This window comes from Xiphophorus couchianus, chromosome 12, assembly GCF_001444195.1.
Source record: "Xiphophorus couchianus chromosome 12, X_couchianus-1.0, whole genome shotgun sequence".
NCBI classification, from domain to species: domain Eukaryota; kingdom Metazoa; phylum Chordata; class Actinopteri; order Cyprinodontiformes; family Poeciliidae; genus Xiphophorus; species Xiphophorus couchianus.
This window is the reverse complement of record NC_040239.1, coordinates 2512361-2535621: the sequence shown is the minus strand read 5'-3', so window position 1 is coordinate 2535621 and position 23261 is coordinate 2512361. Positions and strand designations below refer to the sequence as shown.

The window sequence follows — 23261 nt, the reverse complement described above, 5'->3', positions numbered from 1 at the left end:
TACAAATTTGACCCTCAGTGGGAACTTTTTCCAAATTTCAGTGACAGATTTAACAGATTTTAATCTTAATTTCACAGTAAGTAGAGCTATAAACATCCAATGACTTTTTATTTAAAAAATGAAGACTAAAGCACATTAATTCTTCTATTAAACTTTAGTAATAGGGTTTTTTTAAAAGAAAGTTCCCATTGTTAAAATAATTTCTAGATCAAATAAAATAAAAAACCTAAAAAGTTAGAAAAATGTTAGCCTTGTATTTAAACAAAACCTGCCACTTTGTTTTATTAAAATATTGCATGTTTGTTTTTATTTTTTGTTATTTTTGCTGTGCAGATTTTTTAAAAAGTCACAAGAAGTATATTTTGTCTTTTAAGTTGGAAAAACAAACAACTTTGGGATTTTGGCTCAAAGACGAACTGTCAATTATTACTCAGTCAGAAACAAGAAGACCTTATTTCTCCTGAAACAAACCCGTTTTTGCATCATGGGTATTTTTTTCTCAGTAAATGTTTTCACTTCCTGTAAGACGCTCATGAAGTGAAGAGCGAGATAAAGTTTACAAAAGGCGGCTAGCAGAGCAAATAATCTAAAAAGAAAGTTTACACAAGTCTGGGCGTGAAAGATGTGCAAACAATGGAGCAAGACAAAGGAAAAAAGAGGTTATGACATACAGCAAAAAAAAAAACAAAAACAAGTATCTCTGGTCCAGTTCCTAATGCAAATCTTAGTAAACCTGAAATAAGATAAAACTAGTTTAGAAATAACTTTTCAGGAAGATATAGGAGCTTTTTCAAAATAAACAATTTATTAATATCAGGGGGAAAAAGTACCAGTTCCACTAGTATATCATTTCACCAACTAGGGAAAATTTTATAAAAAAATTAACATTTTAAATAAAAACAAAAGTTTAATTGAAAATTTGAAATACTGAATTTCAAATATGTTAAATTCAATATTTGAAAGTTAGGTAGTAGTTAGCTTCCATTTGGATAGTAGTTGGGAAGCTAGTTATTTAGTTTGCAAACTAAATATTCCTGAATAAATCTTTAATTGTCTCCCAAATTAAATATTTAATTTGGAGTTAAGTTTACCGGAAGTTGTTTGGCTTGCCCATACATTATAAACAGAGGTGTCAAAAGTACTCACTTTCTCTACTGAACTAGATGCACAGATACTAGTATGAAAAAATATTTTATTAAAAGTACAGGTTGGACTGTTTTATCCCAGTAAAGGTACTAAAGTACACATTTTGAAATGTATTTAATTAAATAGGTTTAATCTCTGTCAGCTCCCACTTCCTGAGAGACTGCCAGTGACGTGCGGTGAGGTTCATGGCTGGTGAGGCACTGACGTCATCAGAATCAGATTTGCAAATAGATGCATAGATTGACAGCAGTTTACAGGTTATGTTTCACTTCTGCATCCTTACACATACAAACTGTAGCTCACAAAACACACATTTCCTTAAAAAACAAAACAAAATAAATGTTATTACTGTCTTACCTTTACTTATAAATGAAGTCCATGCGTCGCTCCTTCTGCACAAAAACATCCGTCACTTTGCGATAGAAGTCCTCCTTATCTTCCTTCAGTTTTAAAAGTCTCACTGTCTCAATGGAGATCACTGCCAGGGAAGAAAGCCTTCCTTGAATGTAGTCATCCATGTCGAAAGTCGGGATAAGCGAGAGGAAAAAAATCACTATCTCTATTATAATCTATCGCTGCACTTGACTTGCTTCCCGAATCGTTTAGCCTAGCTCGCTGTCACTTACTCGGCAGTTGAGGAGTGAACAAGACGAACGTCTGGGATCTTGAGCGCCCCCTGCCATGAGGCAAGAGAACTGCCTGCCTCACCTCGAACCTGTTCTCTGCCGTTTATAATCGCTCATTACACGAAACACGTTACACAAACACAGTTGGTGACAAAAAGCACTGTACATTATATACATAAGCTAAATTATTGGAAATAAGTTCACATATTAAATTTGTTTAAACCATTTTATTGACGCCGTACAGCAACATGCTCTCTCCGCTTAGCAGCCAGCGCAGAGCCAGGGGTTGCGCAATCCAAGGTGAGGCAGAGCTCGCTGCTGCCTCACCGGCATCGCTTCCAAGCATTTGAATGGGAAAATAAGAAAATTCTACGGTGGCCGACAGGTGCAAATGCGCAGCAAAAGAGAAAACATGCAAACAAACAAAAAACACGCGCACAAATTAAATGCAGCAAACAAAAAGAGAGACGCAAACAAAAAAGAAGACACCCCCGAATGAAATGCAGCAAACAAAAAGAGAGACGCAAACAAAAAAGAAGACACCCCCGAATGAAATGCAGCAAACAAAAAGTGTTGAAAACGGAAGTGCTCCAGACCACTAGGGGGAGTCAAAGAAAATCGAGACCGAGCCCAGAACGGTATGACTGACACAAAGTCTATCACGCTACCCATAAATTATTCTGTTATTCTATAATATTATAAAAGACGGCGTATCTGAAAAGAAATATAGTTATACGTACCTTTACTTTTTTTCAAATTTCTTTCTTTGAATCTTGCATCTGGTCCCATAGAAATGAATACTATTTTCTTTGACTCCCCCTAGTGGTCTGGAGCACTTCCGTTTTCAACACTTTTTGTTTGCTGCATTTCATTCGGGGGTGTCTTCTTTTTTGTTTGCGTCTCTCTTTTTGTTTGCTGCATTTTATTCGCTTTTTGCTTGCCGCATTTAATTTGTGCGCGTGTTTTTTGTTTGTTTGCATGTTTTCTCTTTTGCTGCGCATTTGCACCTGTCGGCCACCGTAAAATTCAGCGATTTTGAACAAATAAAAATCAAAATTGGTGAAGCTACATGAAAAATAAATATTTTTTAGTACAAACCACCGGATGAATATAACAATTTAAATTACTTTATGATTATATATTTTCTTTCTTTCCATGATGGCTGGTGAGGCACTGCCTCACCTGCCTCCCCTGACCGCACGTCACTGGAGACTGCAACACAGTTTGCTGCTGCCTGCCTCACCAGATGCACCAAACTGGACTCAACCCCTCCAATATAAATTGGCTGTAATCGTCCCAGGATGCAGAGATGCTGTCGACAGAAAAATGGATCTGACTGGTTTCACTGAAGGCCGAGCGTCTTTGTTTCACAGCTGAAGTGGGTAAAGATCAGCAAAGCGCTAAATCCTGACCAGGAAATAAAGTTTAGTTGGTTCACAAACATCAGGAAGTTCATGATTTGCATTGAGACTAAAACCAAACTGAACATTTAATTAAGATCTGCTGACTTATATTTATGTAAACTAATTACAAATACAGAAAAATTTATTTCAGAAGGATTGATTGTACTTCTTTTTAATAAGCAGTTTATGTATAAACTTATGCTATCCATAAACATAACTTTGTGGATCAAACGATCCAGAATATATGTGGAGTGAAGAGTTTTAATAAATTAATTATACATTTAAATAATTATTTAATAATTTACTTTTTGTCATTTGGCATTCTTCACGCTCCATAAGAGTCATAAATCTTTAGTGTATGTCAGATACAGACACATTGCATATTGATCTGTTTAGCTAACGTAAGACTGTGTAGCAGACAGGCTTCAAGGTGTAGAAGTTGTACCGGTTCTGCCATTATGCTGTACTTAGCTAACGGGAAGAGCGTGTGTGTGAGACGGCCACGCACGCTGTAGCCACGCTACTACGTAGAATGGGCATCAGCCAATGAAAGGCGGCCCCTGTGGTAAGGTCCAGCGCTTGGGTTGGAAAATCTCAAATCTGGCAACCAAGCCGAATGGCGCCATATTTGTAATTTATGAGCGTGAGGCGCATGGGTCCTGCTTGATAGAAATTTGGTTTAGCATCAAGGTCATCATTAAAAAAAAAAAGACGCATCAAACCAGCTGTCTGATATTCATAAACTCTGGAACTCAGATTGAAAATGATCTTTTCTAATCGCCTAAGAAGCCGAGTTCTCTTGGACTACAAGCCTAAATAACTCCAAACTTTCGCGGCTCTGCCTGAAATCGTCTCCGTTATCGAGGCCTAGTAATATGACGCCATGACCTGCTGAGAATACGCCGCTGAAGCGCCATGTTTGAAATATCTGCCTTGGTTATTTGGTAAGTTATTTTTTGGAAACTTTATTCAAAGTTGTTTGTTTTGCCCCAGATGAAGTTATTGAAGCTAATTTTTTGTGTTTAAACAGAGCAGCAGAGGAGGAGCGACCGACCGAGCGACCATGGCGTTTCAGCGGCGGTTTGTTTGTTTGGCTGCTGGCGTCACTGAAATATCTGAGGGAGAAAATGGCGTCTGGAACCAGCAGGTGGTCGATAATGGACATCTTGGATGATCGACAATGAAGCTGAGGGCCGCTTCAAGCTGCCTGGGGGAACCGCCCGACTCATCAAAGGCAAGTTAAGTCAAGGTTCTGTTCGGCGCCATGTCTTCTGCGGGTTTGTTGCTATGCTAACGCTGTTTGATGCTAACGCTGTGGAAGGCCTAATTCTTTGGCCCAAGCTTTGCTGGTTTGGTTTGATTCTCTGCTGAGAGTCAATGGACCTTACCAGAGGGGCCGCTTTTCATTGGCTGATGCCCATTCTACGTGGTCACGTGCGTGGCAGTCTCACACACGCTTCCCCTTAGCTAAGTACAGAATAACGGCTGTACTGATACAACTTCTACACCTTGAAGCCTGTCTGCTACACAGTCTTATGTTAGCTAAACAGATCAATATGCAATGTGTCTGTATCTGACATACACTAAAGATTTTATTTTAGCAGAAAAGGCTTTGGACTAAACTGTTACTCGTGTTAGCCACGTTAGCACCAAGTACAGCCAGTCAATCAACCATCGCTGTGTTCAGGGAAGCGCTGATTAATAATCGAGAAATAAATATCAAGCCTGGAAACTTGATATCGTAACGGGCTGAATGTTATGTTTTTAATGTAATCTTTGCTCGTCTTGCGGGGCGCAGGCGGTTGCCACGGTAACAGGTGTGCTTAAACTACAGAGAGAGAGAGAGAGTAAAAAGGTAGGAGTGGTTTTGAATTGATCACCTGTTCGGGTTATTTTACCTTTGCTGTGGCGCATTACAGCCGCTGTAGTTTCTAAACGTTGGACTAATTACCTCGTTCGTTTGTGAGTTTACGGTTTTGCATCAAAACATGCAACCTCTTGAAATTTAATCTTGATTTCATTTCTTCTGGAGAAGCTTTTTTGGAAAGTTTTCCTGTTAAAGGGAACTTTTTCCTCATCACTGTCACCACATTGATTCCCAATAGGAGGCATTGCTTCAACTTACTTTTATCAAATATTAATAAATGGTTCAGTTTTGGCTTTGTTTGGAAGTCTTTCTGTAAAAAGAAAGTTCTTCTTTTTGGAAATTCTTCCTGTACTTGATCTAGCACGCTTAATGTTCAGAGGGGTGCTGGTACATATCTCCAAGGGTCAAAGGGCAAGAGGAAGGGTACACACTGGACAGGTCACCAATCGCTCACTTGGCTGATTTATTTATTTTTTTATAAATTTTTGTTGCCCAAATCACTTTTGGTAAAAATATTATTTAGGGCATACCAAAAGTGATTTGGGCAAAAAAACAAACAAACAAAAAAAAACAAGTGTTTACCCTTCCTCTTGCTCTTTGACCCCTGGAAATGTGTACCAGTACCCCTCTCAACCTTAAGGGTGCTAGATGGGGTATGGATGGATGGAAATAAAAATCACTTTTGGTAAAAAGTGATTTACACTTACTCTGATGCCATCTGTAGAGCAAATGCTTTAGAGTCTACCACAAAAAATGAAAACGCCTGAAATAATTGAATAAAAACAGCAATAAAAACGTGTAAATTGGAGGCCAGGCTTCATTTTTCTCTGCATTTATGTAATATAGTTAAGTTGAAATTGTTTGCCCCCGTCATTTTAAGTTCTTGTTCAGAAATAAACCTTTAAATTTAAAATCTGGTTTTATTTGTTTTTCTCTTTAAAATGTTTGTCACAATTTTTAATAGACAGAGATGTTAAATAACTATAAGATACTGAAAGCTGAGGTTGTTCTGGAAGAAGGAGCAAAAATACAGACTCCATGGAAAATTTCTGAGAATTTTACATCCATAAAATCAAATAAATGCCAGACGGCTCAGTTAGAATTACGGTCATAAGATTAAAGTATTAAAGTAACTAACTTTATTTTATTGAACTTAAGTTTGCGTTTGCTTTTTTTGCTTCTTTTTTTGGTAGTCTTCCTGCTAAACTGAAGTTTTTCCTGTCGATCCTCAATAGGAGACATTGCTTAAGTTGACTATTAACTAATTTAAATAATTCGTGCAGTGTTGGCTCTTTTTTTTTTAAGTCTTCCTGTTAAAGGGAAGTTTTTCCTGTCGACTATCCTATAGAGCAGTCTTTCTCAATCTGTGTATTGAAAAATGTTAAACTTGCTTTGAAAAACAAGAAAATGTTTAGATACTGTCAGAGGAAAACTGTTTACCCGCAATGCTAACTAGCTTTAGCATTCAGAACAGGCTCTGGTGACTGGAGAAACTGTAGTGAGATGAGCAGCACAAGGGAGTGATTGACAGCCCTAAGACCTGCCCCCTGTCTCTGATTGGATATTTCTAATTAGCACTGAGAGAATGCAGAGGAACTAAATTGTTTGACAGATTATTTGTCTCATGTAGTGTCACAACAGGGTGATAGTTTCCACAAATATGTAAAAAAGCTGCATGGCAGCAGTCAGAGCTGATTCCTCTGAAGGACCAAATGTTGGACATTTTATTTTCCTGCCACAGTCGACTCAGGAGTCGAACTCTGACTCTCCTCCTGGTTTAACATTTCCTAAGCAGTCCTGATGTAACACCGTGGAGCAGAAGCTCTGTTTGGTTATGATTCCCTTTATCTGCGTTATCTTGGAGAAATAAAACATTACACACGACTATCAACGTTCTGAGTTGCTAAAAATTGATGCAATAACTTTGCAATCTTCTTTGTTTGGGGACTGATGGAGACACAGCCAGGTTTTCAGTAGTGGAAGTTTTACAGGGTTTTCAAAATGTCAGCCTGACCAAATGTTTAGGATGGTGCCGAAATTCAAGATTAAGTTACCTAAAATATACCAGTCCAGTTGCTTAGTCCTCTTTAATTCTTCTAACATTAAGAAGTCCAGTCATTTGGTTGATTTTCCTCCAGCTGAGATGTTCTTCAGATTTCATAACCAATCATCCTGTAGTGTGTGGTGTGTTATGGTAGATCATGGTGGCCGCTCCGATCTAAATCAGGGGTTTTCCCTGACTGGGAGCAACGCAGCCTGTTGAATGTGACAGGTAGCCAATCAGAAAGCGTGGATTCCTCTCCCTGCTTTCTGAGTGGAAATTATGGAGGGGAATCCCAAACAGCTGACACAGCGCAACCCAAGATGATATGTGGAAACAACATTAATGTTTATTCATCATTTCTTGCAAAGGATATAGAAATGACAAGGGGAGGAGTTGGAGCGAAATTGCTACAGCAGTTGATAAACCCGGTAACTTTTCAGCTGTTCTTCGTTAATGTGACATAAACAGGTTCTAATGATTTTCATTCAGTCAGGACTTTACGCTGACACTAGCCACATGCATTGCAGGTAGATTGTAGTAAAGCATTGGTTAATGCCTGGTTTTAAAATTAGTTAACTGAACTTGTAGCAATTATTTTGCGCCCATTGTTGGACACCACACGGCAAGAACGAACCCGATGGAACCGTTATACATAGGATCTCTGTCGGCTAATGTGTGGTTTCTCAGGTTTTGAAAATGGGCCGACAATCAGCCGACAGCTCCAAGATCATGCAGTGTGCGCTGGGCTTTACACTAAGGAAATGAAAAAGGGAGATGTCAGTGGAGAGCACTGGAGTTGAGCCTTTTTTCATTCAGTGTCATCAACAGAAAGAGAAAAAGGCCGGAAGAAATGATAAAGTCGATAATTAAAATAATTAAAATAACTGCTGCATGGCGTCCGAGGAGAACAAGGAGCTCATCGTCACCCCCAAGGACAAACGGGTAACCAAAGCTCTTAAAGGGCTAGCACACTTTTAACAGCTGGGATGCCTGAAACTGCAAGTTTTTATAACATATTTAAACACGTAGATAATTAGTTTAGGTTTTACCAATGATGAGAAATTTATGCTGCTTTCCACTCAGAAACATTGTTTTCATGTTATTCATAAGTGAATATTGTTTTTTTTATTTTAGAGCTGCAGACTATGACAGTGTATTAAGACCAGTTTACATGGAAAAATAAGGAATAAATTTAAGCAAAAATTAAAAAAAACAACTCAGAAGTTTCTGAGATTAATCTGAAAAAATCTTCTAGAAAATTAAAAAAATCTCAGTTTGAAAAGTTTAAAATTTGACAAAAAATATCTGAAATTGTGAGGTTGGTCTTGACTCATGGCCCTCAGAACTAGACCAGGGTCTGAAACGAGTTGAGACTGAGCAATAAGCATCACTGCAGTTTGTCCTGTCATCACTTTGAAGGATTTCTATCAGGATCGTCACTCAGACCCTGAAGATAAAACAGTTTTTTTTCATTTGAACTCAGGGAAAGTACGTGGTCTGCTTTGACCCTCTGGACGGTTCCAGTAACATCGACTGCCTGGCCTCCATTGGCACCATATTCGCCATCTACAAACGGGTGAGTCTCACTGTTTACCAAAACTACAAATCTGTTTATGGAAAACTGATTCCATTAAAAACTGCAGCAACATGCTGTAGCCACAAGAGGGCGGTGTTTAACTAATCTGAAGTTAGGCGAAACATTTTAATCTGACAAAGTGATGTCATCAGAAAGTATTGAATGTGTTCTGTTAAATTGAGTATTGTATTTCTGATCACAAGTTTATTTCTATATTTTTTCCCTAAGTATTAATTATTATAATTACTTTGTATACTTTAAGAGTTTAGTTGAGTTAGAAGTAATTTAGTTTCTTTTTCTTGTTTGGTTCTTTCTGTGGGTAGAGCCTGTGGCTTTTAAAAGCAGAACTCTGCAAAAATGTTTCACCAAATTTTTTCACTTTCATTTTGGGGAACGTGGTTCCACACGAGGATGCTCCGACCCAGGAAACAGAAATGTTTTTAAGAAGTTGGGGAAATTATTTCCTCCTTGGTAAAACACCTGCAGCTTTGAAGACACGTTCAGCCTTAAATGTTGTGAATTTCTTCCTTTTATGCAAATCATTACAGCAGACTAAAGAGATTATACTCAAATTTGAAAATATATTGGTAGTTTTTGATTAGTCTTTGAAATATTTACTCCAGACACAATAAATATTTCTGTAGCATTTTTGAAACTCTAAGCCTTTAAACAGGGTAATTTTTAATGTGAATCCTCAAATAAAATATTAAAAATGTATCTTCTACAGTCCTCTGCATCTGGAAATATTGAACCTTAAGTAGCATCATTCTAATTCAGCTGTGTATTGCCTCTGTTTTTAGTGTATTTATTAATTTGTGTAGTCTTAAACTACTGAGGAACTGTTGCCATGAGGAAATGTTTGAGTTTAAACTAAAACATAAAATCTGTTTCTAAGAATCGAATAAAAAAGAAATCCGAACATCTTCAGGTTGTGGTGGAGCCTCATTCCTGACATTCAGTCCAGCTCGTATGAGGAACGACGGTAACATCTTCTACTCTCAGAATTGATTCAACTTCCTTAAAAACTGTCACAGATTTCAATTTGATGGTTTTATTTCAGGAGTTACAAGTACATTTCCTGTAAAATACAAAAGCTTGTTTTAAGACAGTAATTCCTAAATATTTGTCAAACAGTATTAGCTCCATTGGCAGATTACACAACATCAAGCAATTTTTCCCATATTATAAATTCAGTTATCTGCAAGTGGAACTGGTCTTTTAAAATTAATATTAAGGAATTATTGAGTTAAAACAAGTTCCTCTGTTTCACTAAAAAGTTACTTCTAAGTTAGTTTTGTCTCATTCAACTCTACTAAGATATTTGCACTAGAAATAGACTAAAAATACTAAAATCATGCAAGATGACAGATGATGAGGGAGAACATGTGAAACAGCTGGAGAGACAGTAGATTAATGGATCCTGACACTTGGGGTGAACATGACACGGGGAAAAAATAACTAAAACTAAGAGAAACTTACAGAATATCTACAAGGAAATAAAGAGAAAAAATTAAATCCTCTAAAAGCAGAAACACAACAAGGAAGCACTTGAATACTAATTATAAACACTAATGAACCAAGAAGGCAGACAGGAAATGAACTAACAAAAGAATCTGAGGAAATACACAATAAGATATGATAATAAACTAAGAAATGAATAAAAAAAAAATTAAAGAAGCAGGTATTAAACATACTACAAAATATAAATATGTTAAGACATCTAATTAATCTATATCACTACATCACTTGGTGATGGAATTACTAACAAAGGAACTTTTCAGTCATATTCTAATTTATGGAATGAGTCTGTATTTGCTGAGTATATTTGCTTTAATATAGCAAATATTAAAGACACAAAAGCCTTTTTTGGGTCTGGTTGGGGCATTTGGTGAGTAGATTGACCATCGATGTTACTGGAGTCAATAAAATGTGGCTTAAAGCTGAGATTCTGATGTTTGGATATGTAAAATATATATTCTCTCTGCATATAAATAATTTGGTTTCTGTCAGTTCTGTAAAGATACATGAGCACAAAGTGAATTTCTCTTTTATATTGACTAAATTTAATTTTACTTAATTGTCGATGTAGGAGCCATGGTTTAAAATTTAACAAACTTTGGCTCTTTATGCTTTATGAAATATTTCATCCTATTTAGACTTAGACTGACTTCATTGTCATTTTGCATGCACAGGGTGTATACAGAACGAAATTTCGTTGCATACGGCTCAGGACAATGTTTTGAGCTTTCAATGTTGTGAGGTTACTCCAGAATAAAATAAAATACAGTATAAAATATGAATATAAATATAAAATATAAAGTGCAGGACTGACAGTAAAAAGGAAGTTACTTAGCTCTGTACATGTGCAAGGTATAAAGTGGAGACCAGATTTTGAGTGCAGTCCAGTTAAGAGTTCAGCAGTCTGATGGCAAGTGGGAAAAAGCTGTTTCGGAACCTGGTGGACCTGCACCGGATGCTGCAGAACCTCTTTCCAGAGGGCAGCAGGGAGAACAGTCCATGGTGGGGGTGTGAGGGGTCACTGATGATGTTTCGGCCTCGGGACACGCAGCGCTGGGATGAAATGTCCTGAATGGAGGGAAGGGGGGCCCCGATGATCCTTTCTGCTGTCCGCACCACTCTCCTCACGTTCTTCCAGTCGGAGGCGCTGCAGCCTCCACACCACACAGAGAGGCAGCTGGTCAGAATGCTCTCTATGGTGCTTCTGTAGAACGTCTTGAGGATGGGCGGGGGCAGGTGTGCTCTTCTCATCCTCCGCAGGAAATACAAACGTTTCTGTGCCCTCTTGACCAGAGACGTGATGTTCACAGTCCAGGTGAGGTCGTTTGTGATGTGCACCCCCAGGAATTCGGTGCTGCTGACCAAATCAGCCGAGCTGTTGATGAGCAGTGGAGCGTGGCTGGGCCGGTTCTTCCTGAAGTCGACGATCATCTCCTTCGTCTTGTCAACGTTCAGGATCAGGCTGTTGTCTCTGCACCAGTACACCAGCTGCTCCACCTCCTCTCTGTAGTCCAGGTCGTTGTCGTCTCTGATGAGGCCCACCACCGTTGTGTCGTCCGCGAACTTCACGATGTGGTTGGTGGCGAACCTGGGGACGCAGTCGTGTGTCATCAGAGTGAACAGCAGAGGGCTCAGGACGCAGCCCTGAGGGGAGCCTGTGCTGAGGGTGATGACATCGGAGGTGTGTTGTCCGATCCGGACTGACTGAGGTCTGTCGGTGAGGAAGTCTAGCAGCCAGTTGCGCAGGGGGGTGCTGAAGCCCAGGTGTCCCAGTTTTCCTGCCAGATGCTGTGGGATGATTGTGTTGAACGCTGAGCTGAAGTCCAGGAACAACATCCGCACATGAGTGTTCTTCTCCTCCAGGTAATGATTGATCTGAATATTGCCACATTCAATCATGCGATTAGTCCAGGGAAAAATGTAGAAAAACAGGTGATTGTATTATTTTTCCCAGTCTGTCAGCCTAACGTCGCACGTAGACACGTTGCCATGGCAACCAATAACAGCTCCGGGAGCGCATTGCTAAGATTACGGTCAAGTGCATCAGGTATTAACACTAAAAAACCACAAAACTTTTCCCACACAAACAAGTAAAAACACCAAAGTGATCGCCTGAACACTAGTGGTGGTTGATTAGCTACTTAAACACCTGCACTCCTGATTATCTGTCAGAAAATGTGTGTAATCCACCTTATTTTGTGTAAATTGAACCGAAATACTCCAAACTGTGCAGCAAGGGTACATGTTGATAAAAGTTAAGCTAGCATAGCTATCCCACTCACCATTTTCTTATATACATTTTTAGTTAAAGCTTTTTACTGACCTGAGAAGTGATTCCCTTTGGGCCTTGTTATCTTGCTGTCGTAGCACTTTCTGTTAAAATTTTGCGTCCCGTTTTCAGATTCTTTGCTTGATTGTGTAAATTTCCCGACCACCTGTATTCCTGACTCAATGAAAAGCAACAGCGCAGTGAGTCACGTGATGTTCAATCCACTAGATCACTGAGCGGACTTGACATTTACGTTTTACAAAGGAATTTTAAAAATCATTAACTACCTGTTAATGCTCTGAATACAACGTGCAGCTGCTGCCGAGTTACTAAGCGCCAAAAGGGATCCCCTTAACACCTCGGCTGTGCCTTGAAATTCTGTCCATGAAAGTAATGTTCAAAAAGGGGGACCGGAGGGTGTGCTCCAATTATAGAGGGGTCACACTCTTAAGCCTCCCTGGCAAGGTCTATTCAGGGGTCCTGGAGAGGAGGGTCCGTCGGATAGTCGAACCTCGGATTCAGGAAGAGCAGTGTGGTTTTCGTCCTGGTCGTGGAACACTGGACCAGCTCTACACCCTCAGCAGGGTCCTGGAGGGTGCATGGGAGTTCGCCCAACCAGTCTACATGTGTTTTGTGGACTTGGAGAAGGCGTTCGACCGTGTCCCTCGGGGAGCCCTGTGGGGGGTTCTCCGGGAGTATGCGGTACCGGGCCCTTTGATACGGGCTGTCAGGTCCCTGTATGACCGGTGTCAGAGTCTGGTCCGCATTGCCGGCAGTAAGTCGGGCTCGTTTCCGGTGAGAGTTGGACTCCGCCAGGGCTGCCCTTTGTCACCGATTCTGTTCATCACTTTCATGGACAGAATTTCTAGGCGCAGCCAAGGTGTTGAGGGGATCCGATTTGGTGGCCTTAGGATCTCATCTCTGCTTTTCGCAGACGATGTGGTCCTTTTGGCTTCATCAGATCGTGATCTGCAGCTCTCGCTGGATCGGTTCGCAGCCGAGTGTGAAGCGGCCGGGATGGGGATCAGTGCCTCCAAATCCGAGGCCATGGTCTTGAGCCGGAAAAGGGTAGAGTGCCTTCTCCGGGTCAGGGGGGGTGTCCTGCCCCAAGTGGAGGAGTTTAAGTATCTCGGGATCTTGTTCACGAATGGGGGAAGAAGGGAGCGGGAGATCGACAGGCGGATTGGCGCAGCGTCTGCTGTCAAGCGGGCGCTGTAGCGGTCCGTCGTGGTGAAGAGGGAGCTGAGCCAAAAAGCGAGGCTCTCGATTTACCGGTCGATCTACGTTCCCACCCTCATCTATGGTCATGAGCTTTGGGTCATGACCGAAAGAACGAGATCGCGGATACAAGCGGCCGAAATGGGTTTTCTCCGTAGGGTGGCTGGGCTCTCCCTTAGAGATAGGGTGAGAAGCTCAGTCATCCGGGAGGGACTCTGAGTAGAGCCGCTGCTCCTTCACATCGAGAGGAGCCAGTTGAGGTGGCTTGGGCATCTGGTCAGGATGCCTCCTGGACGCCTCCCTGGTGAGGTGTTCCGGGCACGTCCCACCGGGAGGAGGCCCCGGGGAAGACCCAGGACACGCTGGAGGGACCATGTCTCTCGGCTGGCCTGGGAACGCCTCGGGATTCCCCCGGAGGAGCTGGAAGAAGTGGCTGGGGAGAGGGAAGTCTGGGCCTCCCTTCTGAAGCTGCTACCCCCGCGACCCGACCTCGGATAAGCGGAAGAAGATGGATGGATGGATGGATGGATGGATGGATGGATGGATGGATGGATGGATGGATGGATGGATGGATGGAAAGTAATGAACAGAATCGGTGACAAAGGGCAGCCCTGGCGGAGTCCAACTCTCACCGGAAACGAGCCCGACTTACTGCCGGCAATGCGGACCAGACTCTGACACCGGTTATACAGGGACCTGACAGCCCGTATCAAAGGGCCGGGTATCCCATACTCCCGGAGAACCCCCACATGGCCCCCGAGGGACATGGTCAAACGCCTTCTCCAAGTCCACAAAACACATGTAGACTGGTTGGGCGAACTCCCAGAGCCCTCCAGGACCCTGCCGAGGGTGTAGAGCTGGTCCAGTGTTCCACGACCAGGACGAAAACCACACTGCTCTTCCTGGATCCGAGGTTCGTCTGTCCGACGGACCCTCCTTTCCAGAACCCCTGAATAGACCTTGCCAGGGAAGCTTAAGAGTTTGACCCCTCTATAATTGGAGCACATCCTCAGCTTCCCCTTTTTGAACAGGGGTCCACCACCCCAGTCTGCCAGTCCAGGGGAACTGCCCCCAATGTCCATACAATATTGCAGAGTCTCGTCAGCCAACACAACCCTACAACATCCAGAGCTTTAAGAAACTCCGGGCGAATCTCATCTACCCCTGGGGCCTTGCCACCGAGGAGCTTTTTAATCACCTCTGTGACCTCATCTCCAGAGATTGGAGAGTCCAATCCAGAGTCCCCAGGCTCAGCTTCCTCAATAGAAGGCATGTTGGTGGGATTAAGCCGCCTTGACAATGGAGGCATCAGACATTGAGTCTGAGTCCACTCAGACTCAATGTCCCCCACGTCCCCAGGATTGTGTTAAAAGTTCTGCTGGAGATGGAAGTTAAAGCTCAGTCTCACGGGGGATTCCGCCAGACGCTCCCAGCAGACCCTCACAACACGTTTGGGCCTGCCAGGTCTGACCGGCATCCTCCCAAACCACCCGAGCCAACTCACCACCAGGTAGTGATCAGTGGACAGCTCTGCACCCCTCTTCACCCGAGTGTCCAAGACATACGGCCGCAGATCCGATGAAACGATGAAATGACAAAGTCGATCATCGAACTGCGGCCCAGGGTGTCCTGGTGCCAACTGCACATATGGACACCTTATGCCTGAACACGGGCTTTGTTGTGGGCAATCCGTGACGAGCACAGAAGTCCAAGAACAGAATACCACTCGAGTTCAGATCGTGGGGGCCGTTCCTCCGGGTTTCACTGTCATTACCCACGTGAGTGTAGAAGTCCCCCAGCAGAACAAGGGAGTCCCCAAGAGGGGCACTCTCCAGTACCCCCGCTAAGAACTCCAAGAAGGGTGGGTAATCTGAACTGTCATTCAGCCCGTAAGCACAAACAGTCAGGACCCGTTCCCCCACCCATAGGCGGAGGGAGGCTACTCTCTCGTTCACCGGAGTAAACCCCAACGTACAGGCGCCGAGATGGGGAGCAACAAGTATGCCCACTCCTGCCCGACGCTTCTCACCGTGGGCAACTCCAGAGTGGAAGTATGTCCAGCCCCTCTCAAGGAGACTGGTTTCAGAACCAGAGCCTTGCGTCGAGGTGAGATCGACTATTTCTAGCCGGAACCTCTCAACCTCACACACTAGCTCCGGCTCCTTCCCCACCAGAGAGGTGACATTCCAAGTCCCAAAAACCAGCTTCTGCAACCGTGGATTGGACCGCCAGGGCCCCCTCCCTCGGCCACCACCCATCACACAATGCACCTGATCCCTTTGGCCCCTCTCATAGGTGGTGGGTCCATGGGAGGGGGGACGCATGTGTCCTCTTTGGGCTGAGCTCGGCCGGGCTCCGTGGGTAAAAGCCCGGCCACCATGCGCGCTCACCATCGTACCGGCCCCGCTCCAGGCCTGACTCCCGAGTGAGGCCCCGCTGACCCGCGTCCGGGCGAGGGAACACCAAGTCCAATGTTATTTCTCATCATAGGGGGTCTTTGGGCTGTGCTTTATCTGGTCCCTCACCTAGGACCTGTCTGCCTTGGGTGACCCTACCAGGGGCATGAAGCCCCAGACAGCATAGCTCCTAGGATCATTGGGGCACTCAAACCCCTCCACCACGATAAGGTGGCAGCCCAAGGAGGAGAGGCACTGCTCACATATTTAACTAAACTGACTAGATGTAGAAAGCAGGAGGCGAGAATCACATTTATTTGATAAGAGATAATTAGACAAACTACCAGCTTTCTCAGATCTAAATGAAATCAGCAACAAATGAGTTTGAAATTACTTAGTTTTGTTGAAATTGATTATAAAAACTTGTTTACTTTGATTACAGAAATGAAATTTTTCACTTACAACTGAAGATAAAAAGTGTTCAAATATTTTATGATGAATATTCATTGAACAGCACAACTCTATGGTTATTGTTTCTAGTGATTCAGCAAATGATTTGTGCTCCTTATTGAGTTATAAAACATTTTAAGTATTAAAATGTAAGGCAGCTTTTTACCAACAGGACAAGGAAATTATACTGCAGTAAAACAAAAGCACAGAGTTCAACCAGGAAGAGTTAAACAAAAAGCTGTTTGACTGGAAACGTCACTCAGAGAAAAATAAAAGTATTTTAACTGAGTTGAACGGAGCTGAAACGCCATTACAGGGAGGAGATCTGAGCTGAAACATAAATGTTTACTGGGATTTAAAGAAAAAGCTGCAGAAACTTTGACCAGGTGAGTTCTGGTTCTGGAGGATTTCTGTAGAAAATGGCAGAGAGAGCTCTGATTGAACGTTACCTGAGCTGCCATGTTTGTTCAGAGTCTTTCAGAAATCCTGTGTCTCTGAGCTGCAACCACAGCTTCTGTTCAAGCTGCCTGCAGAAATTCTGGGAACAAACTGGAAACAAGAACTGTCCTATCTGTAAAAGAAGATCTTCTAAAGATGATCTGTCAATAAATTTAACCCTGAAGGAACTGGCTGAATCTTTTACTGAAAGACAGAAATCTGGATCATCAGAGACAGAAACTGGAGAAAAGCAGCGGATGGTGGTCTGCAGTAAACACCAAGATCCTAAACTGTACTGTGAAGACAAGCAGAGAGCTGTGTGTCCCAACAGGGAATTTTCTCGCCACCAGAGTCACAGTGTGGTTCCTCGTGAACAAGCAGTCAGAGATCTGAAGGAGCAGCTGAAATCTGACTTAAAGTCTCTGCAGGACAAAAGGAACAAACACAAAGAAGTGGAGAAAACATACGATGATGTGATTCAACACTCCAAGAAGCAGCTGTCGTCCACAGAGAGACAGATCAGAGCAGAGTTCAACAAGCTCCACCAGTTCCTGAGAGAGGAAGAGGAGTCCAGACTGGCAGCTCTGAGGGAGGAAGAGGAGCAGAAGAAGAAGACTATCAGCAGAGAGATGAAGAGGATTGAGGAGCAGATCTCCTCTCTGTCAGACAGTATCTCTGCTGTTGAAGAAGAGCTGCAGAAAGACAACCTGTCGTTCCTCAGCAGTTATAAAGCCACTCAGAGAAGAGCCAGAGGTCAGAGGTCACTGCCAGATCCACAGCTGTTCTCAGGAGCTCTGATAGATGTGGCCAAACACCTGGGCAACCTGTCCTTCAGAGTCTGGGAGAAGATGAAGGGCAAGGTGAAGTTCAGTCCCATCATTCTGGACCCAAACACTGCAAGTCCATGGATCCATCTGTCTGATGATCTGACCAGGGTGGGACATGGAGGCAAATGGCAGCAGCTTCCTGATAATCCAGAGAGAAACACGAGGTACCCCAATGTTTTTGGTTCTCAGGGCTTCAGCTCAGGGAAACACAGCTGGGAGGTGGAGGTGGGAGATCATCCTGACTGGGTCATTGGTTTGGTTAAAAAGTCTGTTGACAGGAAGGGAGAGATATCTGCTTCACCAAAAAATGGAATCTGGTGTTTGCTGCATGGTGATGGAAAATACACTAATGGTGCTAAAAAGACTGTCGGAGTGGAAAAAAGTCTCCAGAGGATCAGAGTCCAGCTGGACTATGACAGAGGGGAGGTTTCCTTCTACGACTCTGAAGACAAGAGTCTCATCTACACTTACAGAGACACTTTCACTGAGAAACTCTTTGCTTATTTTAGTGTTGGAAAAGCTGCTGATGCCAAAACATCTGAGATCAAAATCTGTTAACCTGATTTTTCTGTTTAAAGTTCAAAGTTGTGTTTTAATTCTCTGAATCATTTTGCATTTTTAAATCAAAGTTTCTATTTGCAGTCAAACAAACTTTCCTTTTAAATCTTTAATAAATATCTTTGATCATTTTGAGGTTTTCAACTTTTATTTGAAATGAACAACAGAAATAAATCAATAAAATATCTTGATTTTCAATTTTTCTGTTGGCTGAAATTTGTACAAAATAGTAAATTTTATGAATATTTTTGTCTTCAGTTTTTCTTTTCAGTTGCATGTGAAAAAATATAAAAATGTTAGATTGATGTTCAGACTAGATCCAATATTTAATCAATCTTTATCCAAAATTCTCTCAATCATTTAATATTTCTTCATATTCTGTTTAATTCCAACAAAGATGATTATTTTTAGCTTGTTTCTGTGTTTTGTAAAAACTGTTATTAGAAGTTCAGTAAAATGGAACAAATATTTTTACAAGTTCTTAACTGGGTTCTCTAGTCAGACTTTTTTAAATTGTTTTTCATTTTGGCAGGAAACATTTATAAATAAATATTCAGATTTACTTGTCTCTCCGTTTTCTGTTTACTGTTATGATTTTTCTGTTCTTCAATTTAAAACTGATTTCTATAAAATTCAAACAGTTGCTGAAAATCATCTTTGTTAACTTTAAAAGTTCTTCATTGCTTTAACATGTTTCTTTTTATTTGGCTGTTGAATAAAACTCTGTTTCACTGAGTTTCAAATTACATTATGAACTCAGGAGGCAGATATATTAGTCCAGATATTTATGCTGATCAAAAGCTTTGAATATCAAAAGGTTTTATTTCCTAAACATTTATCAGAATCTGTTTATTTTATTCCAGATGTTGGATAAATGCAGAACTTTTCCTAACAGAAGTTCTGCTGTTTCTGAGCCACTAGAAACTTTCTGCTGAACAGATCCACCATCTAAATGTGTGAATCAGTTGCTAACAACGTTTTTCTCATTATATTACACAGACAGGTTTCAGAGAATAACATCAAAAACCTGGTTCATCTTTCACACAGATATAAAAATATAAATACTGAGACAAAACCCTCAATATGCAGCTTCCTGCTCTCTGCTTGTTATTTCAGTGAGAACATGTCTGATGATAAACAGACACTGAATTGAACTGAACTGTTTCCTGCTGCAGAATGGATAACCTTCAGGTATTTGTTATGTATAAATTATTTGAACTTGTTATTATGCTAACAACGTTTTGGAGAAATTATTCCCTTTGAAAGATTTTGTGATGAACAAGAGAAGGAAAACTTTAGCCATGATGTCCTCACAGCACCACCTGCTGGAGACAAATACACACAGCAGAAATTAATCTATTATTTATCTCACTGATCAGTCAGCAAAACCGCCAAATTAGAAATTGATGTTCATCAAAACTCCAACAGCAGTAACTGTTGTATCAGGATGAAGACATGGGAAGAAAGAACTTTAAACAATCAGGATTTAAATGTTTGAAGGTTAAAGGTTGTGTTAGGACACAAAGAAAGACTTGAGAGTCCAGAGAAGAGCAGACAAACCTCCTGATTCTGCTCTTGACATCTGAGTCTCTTCCAGAGTCTCCTGGTTCTGCTGCAGCCCGGATCCTTCAGTTTGGATCTCTAGCCCTGTCCATGGTTCCTGTGAAGGATCACAAAGTAAAGTGAACAACTCGGTCCACTGACTTGATGTTCTGATCTCTGGATCATCAAGCTCCTGCAGGAATTGTTCTGATCAATATGGCAAAGTCCAAAACCAGCTCCGATCCTAAACTGGCTTTTCTCCTGGATCAACACCAAATATGTGACAGTGAGTTCAGGATGGATTTGCAGTAACTGGACAGTGATTTATGTAAATGTTCTGATTCAACTCTGTCAAGAGTTTATTTAAAGAGCTGGAAATGAAACATGCAACAAAACATTAAGAATATTTACATTTTATTTAAAATTATTCAAAAAAAAAACATTTAGTGACGATTGGTGAAGCAAACTGAATTTCATCTGGGCTTTATTTTAATTTCTCTTTATCTCCTAACCTTCTTGTATTTAGTAAAAATATTCTGTGTCTGTTTTGTGATAAATATCTATCGCAACTCATTTAGGAAACTACAGCTTCTTCATAAATTGGAAGAAAAATAAACGAATGAATAAAATATGTTATGTGATTAATCCAAACAACAACTCTGATGTTTTGATATTTCATATTTTTGGGTTTTGACATTATTTAATAATGAAAACTATATATGTTTCAAATGAATTGTAAATGAAGCTTTTTTATTTACAGGCAATATTTCTGTAAATTATTCTAAAACTATTAAGAGATAAACTGGCTTGTTCTTTGAAAAGTGTAGATTTTTAAAACAAATTATTTTATTCAGTCAGACATTGTAACATATAAATACAAAATTATATACTAAATTACTCAAACTATATTGCGAATAAACTAGGAATAGTGCTATTTACATTAGCTTTTTTAGAGGTTGAGATGTGGGCAGGTTTTACGGGTTTTAAATTGTGCTTGGGCTGGAAAATGTCAAATCTGGCAACCAAGCCGAAATGCGCCATATTTGTACTTTATGAACGTGAGGCGCATGCGTCATGCTTGATAGAAATTTGACGGGGCATCCATCATCATTTTTTAACATTTTTTTAAAGACGCCAGTTGCAACCGGTTACACGGAGTCATCAAACCAGCTGTCTGATATTCATAAACTCTGGAACTCAGATTGAAAATGATCTTTTCTAATCGCCTAAGAAGCCGAGTTCTCTTGGACACCCAGCCTAAATAACTCCAAACTTTCGCGGCTCTGCCTGAAATCGTCTCCGTTATCAAGGCTTAGTAATATGACGCCATGACCTGCTGAGAATACGATACTGAGGGCAGTAGGCCGCGGAAGCGCCATGTTTGAAATATCTACGTTGGTTATTTGGTAAGTTATTTTTTGGAAACTTTATTCAAAGTTGTTTGTTTTGCCCCTGATGAAGTTATTGAAGCTAATTTTTTGTGTTTAAACAGAGCAGCAGAGGAGGAGCGACCGACCGAGCGACCATGGCGTTTCGGCGGTTTGTTTGGCTGCTGGCGTCACTGAAATATCTGAGGGAGAAAATGGCGTCTGGAACCAGCAGGTGGTCGATAATGGACATCTTGGATGATCGACAATGAAGCTGAGGGCCGCTTCAAGCTGCCTGGGGGAACCGCCCGACCCATCAAAGGCAAGTTAATGTGACAGAATGGACATTAGAATTATTACACCTCCTCCCTTTTTTACTTTATTTAAAGACTTCTATTGACTATACTCTTAAGCTGCACTTCTACTTGAACTGAGATGTATTAAACTGTAGTTACAGCAGTTCGCCACCAGTTGGCACATGGAGCACGGTGAGCACTCCTGACTCAGCGAGATAACGGCAATTTAATGCAGTAACGGCTGGTCACTGTCGCTCTTGTCTGTGTTAACAGCGTTCAGAGAATAAAAGAACCTGTGAAAACCACACTGCTTAATTATTAAGTGTGCAACATTAAGTCAAGGTTCTGTTCGACCCTTCTGTGGGTTTGATGCTATGCTAACGCTGTTTGATGCTAACGCTGTTGAAGGCCTTAGCGTTTGGCCGAAGCTTTGCTGGTTTGGTTTGATTCTCTGCTGAGAGTCAATGAGCTGAGAAGGATTCTGCTGTTGCAAATCATTTAGTCTTTAGGGGTTTGTGTGCTGTGGTATTCATGGTTGAAAATCAGTTGTGATGTGAAAGAAAAATGGCTGCTAAGGATTTGGCATATACAGTTCAGAGACTGCAGGAAGGGACTGAGCTTAGTAAATTACTATAATAAAACTTCATGGCATACCTATATAGTCTTAGTGATAATTGAATGTGACTATGTTGACATAGTATAGCTGCATTAAGATAATTATCTTTTTGATGTATATTAAATGCTTTTGGTTGAAAATAATTTATTTTATTTATTTTTGAAAATACACACCTTTTTTTATTTTTTGTATCTACTTAATATTTAGTTTTAAATTTAATCTACATATTTCAAAGTCTGGGTCCATACTTTAATAAGCCCATAACTGAAACAAATTTAATTTACCTTCAACAATGTAAATTTAAATGCAAAGGTCAGTTTTGCATCAAAACATGCAGCCTCTTCAAATTTTATCTTGATTTCATTTTTTTCAGAAGCTTTTTTGGAATGGTTTCCTGTTAAAGGGAACTTTTTCCTCATCACTGTCACCACATTGATTCCCAATAGGAGGCATTGCTTCAACTTACTTTTATCAAATATAAATAAATGGTTCAGTTTTGGCTTTGTTTGGAAGTCTTTCTGTAAAAAGGAAGTTCTTCTTTTCGGAAAATCTTCCCGTTAATCCCTTTTTGGCCATAATTCTAACTGGGCCACCTGGTATTTTTTTTGATTTTATGGCTGTAAAATTCTCCAAAAATGTGCATTGAGTTTGTATTTTTGCCCTTTTTTTCCAGAAAACTTCAGCTTTTAGTATCTGCAAACAAAACGGAATTGAAATTTGAAGTTTAATTGTTGAACAATAACTTCAAGAAGACGGGGGCAAACAATTTCAACTTAACTATATTACATAAATGCAGAGAAAACTGAAGCCTCGCTTCAGGCATAAAAATTTACAAGTTTTTATGCCTGTTTTTATTAAATCTTTTCAGGATTTTCCTTTTTTGTGGTAGACTCTAAAGCAGTTCCTCTCCAGCTGGCATCAGTGTAAGTGTAAATCACTTTTTACCAAAAGTGATTTTTATCGAATAGAATAGAATTACTTTATTCATCCCAGCAGGGAAATTATTTCGCAGTTACAGCAGCATAGAGACAAGACACACAACATACACCACTGAGTAGCAATTGTAGACAGGATAAAATAAGAATAAAATATGACATGCTGTCA

The 23261-nt window shown here is 40.9% G+C and overlaps 1 protein-coding gene and 1 long non-coding RNA gene across 2 annotated transcripts; both read left to right on the top strand.

The window, feature by feature from the left end:
• The first annotated feature begins 1178 nt into the window (after positions 1 to 1178).
• LOC114154741 (uncharacterized) lies at positions 1179 to 23113 on the top strand. Its single transcript, XR_003597611.1, has 3 exons — positions 1179 to 1215; positions 7618 to 7623; positions 22011 to 23113. It is a non-coding gene; the product is annotated as an uncharacterized LOC114154741 (long non-coding RNA).
• LOC114154737 (tripartite motif-containing protein 35-like) lies at positions 16805 to 18469 on the top strand. Its single transcript, XM_028034090.1, has one exon. It carries the CDS (start codon positions 16933 to 16935, stop codon positions 18334 to 18336), a length of 1404 nt encoding a protein of 467 aa, XP_027889891.1. The 5' UTR covers positions 16805 to 16932; the 3' UTR covers positions 18337 to 18469.
• Positions 23114 to 23261: the final 148 nt, after the last annotated feature.